Source organism: Tarenaya hassleriana, unplaced genomic scaffold (assembly GCF_000463585.1).
Source record: "Tarenaya hassleriana unplaced genomic scaffold, ASM46358v1 Cleome45, whole genome shotgun sequence".
Taxonomy (NCBI): domain Eukaryota; kingdom Viridiplantae; phylum Streptophyta; class Magnoliopsida; order Brassicales; family Cleomaceae; genus Tarenaya; species Tarenaya hassleriana.
The window spans coordinates 93,297-96,568 of record NW_010967219.1 but is presented as its reverse complement, the minus strand read 5'-3'; the positions used below and the strand labels follow the sequence as shown (position 1 = coordinate 96,568).

The 3,272-nt window shown below is 34.7% G+C and overlaps 1 protein-coding gene across 4 annotated transcripts in view; it reads right to left on the bottom strand.

Moving 5' to 3' along the window:
• The window catches only part of LOC104825365 (phosphatidylinositol 3,4,5-trisphosphate 3-phosphatase and protein-tyrosine-phosphatase PTEN2A), a 6,176-nt gene extending 3,412 nt beyond the window's left edge, over positions 1-2,764 (bottom strand). Inside the window, exons 1-4 of one of the 4 annotated variants that reach the window (XM_010557686.2) lie at positions 2,563-2,764; positions 1,431-1,888; positions 775-876; positions 631-687 (exon numbers count right to left, since the gene is read on the bottom strand). In XM_010557686.2, coding sequence (XP_010555988.1) covers positions 631-687; positions 775-876; positions 1,431-1,826 — 555 coding nt within the window. In that variant the 5' untranslated portion in view covers positions 1,827-1,888; positions 2,563-2,764. The remainder of the gene's footprint in view (positions 1-630; positions 688-774; positions 877-1,430; positions 1,889-2,562) is intronic. The other 3 variants (XM_010557687.2, XM_010557685.2, XM_010557688.2) reach the window with 3 other exon arrangements.
• Between the last annotated feature and the right edge of the window lie 508 nt (positions 2,765-3,272).

Here is a 3,272-nt window from a genome sequence, read left to right as displayed (position 1 = left end):
TTCCCTACAGAAGGAAAACAATTATTAGAAAAGAGAAAAAAAAAGGCAAGGAACCCAAATTCAAGAGGTAGAAGCTAATTGCAAATTTGCAAAGCCAAAACAGTGTCATAAAAACTACTACCTAAATTTTAGATGCACAATTCCTAACACATCCAATAAACAATGATCAGACGAAAAACTCTATTTTGACACATTAAGATCAATTCCAATATTTCACTATACTCTCGAAGATATAAAACAAAATGGAACAAAGGTCATACATGTGTATACCGATAGATAATCTGTTTTCTTGAGCTGAAGAGAAAGGTCATTTAACTATAATCCTAATCCCAAGATCATCTGTCAGGAGCAGATAGTTACTTTCAACTTTGGGTAGAAATTTCTCATGGGTATGCATAGTTCATGTTTAACAAACAAGTAGTTTCTTAATTTAAAAGAAATAAGAGAAGGAAAAGTTGAATCAGTTATTCTTTAAAGGATATTATATAGAATCAAGCAAAACATCTACTAACAAATCAAACAAAGGCTTCCAAAAAATACAAAATTTAAAGAAATTAGGATATTACTCGTAGAAATCATGTTACATGGTTAATAACAAGGGAGAGTCTCTCTGTGCTAACAATGCGTTACCTTGTGGTGAGTTTCAAGAAACTTAATAACTTCTTCCATATGGTTGCGATAGAAACCCTGCATTAAAGTTTCAAAAGGATATTGGTCAGATCCGCTTAAAGCAGATACAGGAGCAACATTCGTGCGCATATTTTACCGGCTCACCTCAACATATCCAAAAAATCCAGAACTCATATCACCAGCAGGGAACCCCATCGCAATTACGTTCTCTGTTATGTATGTCAAATCCAAATCAAATCCTCCTTCCTGAACCAAAATTCAACAGAAAGAAACACCAGGTATCAGATAGGGAAGCCACAACGGATGATAATACAGAAGAAGTAAATAATTTCTAGGTTAAAACTTTCAAGATTATGTACAACTGAAAGATTTTCTGAAGATGAATAGTGTTTCGGCTGATAAAAGAAATGAAACCAAGAAAAAGGTTCATACATACAATTTTATGAAATACGCCCTACGTCTTTGCAAATGCCACAAGAAAAACACACCATGTCACATCAAACCCAAATATGCCATCATTAGTTTTGCAGTAACAAGCATTAAACAAACTGAATGATGACCAGTTCATCAATACACATAATGACATAAATGACTAGCAAGCTAACAATCACCACGGCCAACACAATATGGAAAAATAAGGCAGCATCTAAATGGAACTCCCTAACACAAACAGCTCAATTCACAAAAAGAGAGTTAAAGTTGAAGTAAAATAAGGGGACCCATCAAAAGAAAAATGTTTATAAAACCTGAATCAATCAAACTGTCTAAAACTAATGAATAACTTTATCCGTTAAATGAACCTGGTATCTTCTTTTGTTCTGGGATACAACATGTCGAGCCTTGACCTGTACAGCCTTCACAGCACTCCTCGATGAATCAACCAAACCTTTAGTAATTGTCCCAATGAAACCAGACTGTGCTGCATTCGAAGTCCCTTCATTGCTTTCATCTGACTGGGGAGATTTAGGAGATAAACGAAGCCCTAACCCACTTGTAAACCTTGCAAAGGTTGACTTCTCAGAACTTAAAACCTCGGAGTCATTTCGTGGGGAAGAAAATGGCTGGGTCACTCGCAAATTTTTGGCCCATGTTGATAACCCAGAAGCAGAGAGTTTTGACGTTGCCTCTCCAGGCGAATTATTGCTTCCAGCTTCAAGCGCAGCAGAAGGCTGACCATCGGATGCTCCAGAAGCCATATTTGATGAATTTTGATCTAGAATCCAAAAATGTGAAATATCAAACCTGCATATTCCCCTATCTGCAATCATCAGAATCGAATAAAATATACTGACTACAAACTTATTAAACCTATGCACCCAAGTTTGACAAAGTCATAGTAACAGAAACTTGATCATGCAAATCAAGCGCAAACAAGGAGAATCGATTCCAGTGCAAAAAACCATCCTTAACACCGAGTAGATCACTTAAATTTACATCAAACTTAAATACACTAATCATCTCACTGCAAGACACCAACTAACACTAAGTATCCTGAAACTACAAAGTCCTCTTGAATGTAAGGAAAACAACAAGCTTGAACAAGTTAAGTACAAATCCTTCGGCGTACATGACAATGGAGCCAGTTTCAATAAACGGCCAAAACATACGAAACCCATTACGCAGATATCAACTTCAGCTTCCACAAAGAGCTCTCACATTCTAAACGTTAAATCAGATTGTGCAATGTGTTGCCAATTTATGCGAACCATCACAAAGCAAACATCATAAAAGAAGCAGAAGATGACATAAAAAAAAACACTAAAAACCAGCGAAATCCAAATTACAAACAGTAACGTCTACAATTTCACGAAATCGACGCAGAAAAGGGAATAACAGATCCACGACCAGTATCATCGGATTCTCAAAGGGAAAAACAGAGAGCACAGAAGCAAAATTAAGACCGCATAGATCGAAATGTCGGTCGAACCACACCTTTGAAAAACTCCGAAGTAATAGCGCGACGGATTCGAGGAAGATAAAATTCGAGCAAGTATACTGAATCGAAAAGCTAGGGCTTGAGGGGGAGGGGGAGCATTTCGCAGATCGTTTCACGAGAGAGTATGGTCAACAAAAACTCCTAGCCGTTGGATCGAGAGATACTTGTGACATGAACGGTGCCGATGGCTTATTAATATTTCAATCGGACAGAGAACAAAGCTAAAAAAGGAAAAACAAAACGGAGAAATCGTCGTCATCTATATAATTTATTTAAAAAGAAACTTTATTTTAAATTTTTTATAAAAAAATATAATAAAGAAAAAAGGAAAAATCCCAAAAAAATACTGAACTTTACAATTTTAACAAAAAAAACATTAAATTTTAGTTATTGTCAAATAAACATTAAACTTTTTAAAGGTGTATAAGAAAACACTGAACTTTTTAAATAATCTAAAAAATACATAAATTTTTCTGCGATTATCAAAAAAACACTGAACTTTTTTAGTGATCCAAAAAAATATATGAACTTTTTCTGATTATAAAAAAAAAAGGAAAAATCCCAAAAAAACACTGAACTTTTCAATTTTGACAAAAAAACACTGAACTTTATTTTTTATCAAATAAACATTAAACTTTTTAAGTTTGACAAAATAAACACTTAACTCTTCAACGATTGTCAAAATAAACAAAATGACTGATGTGGC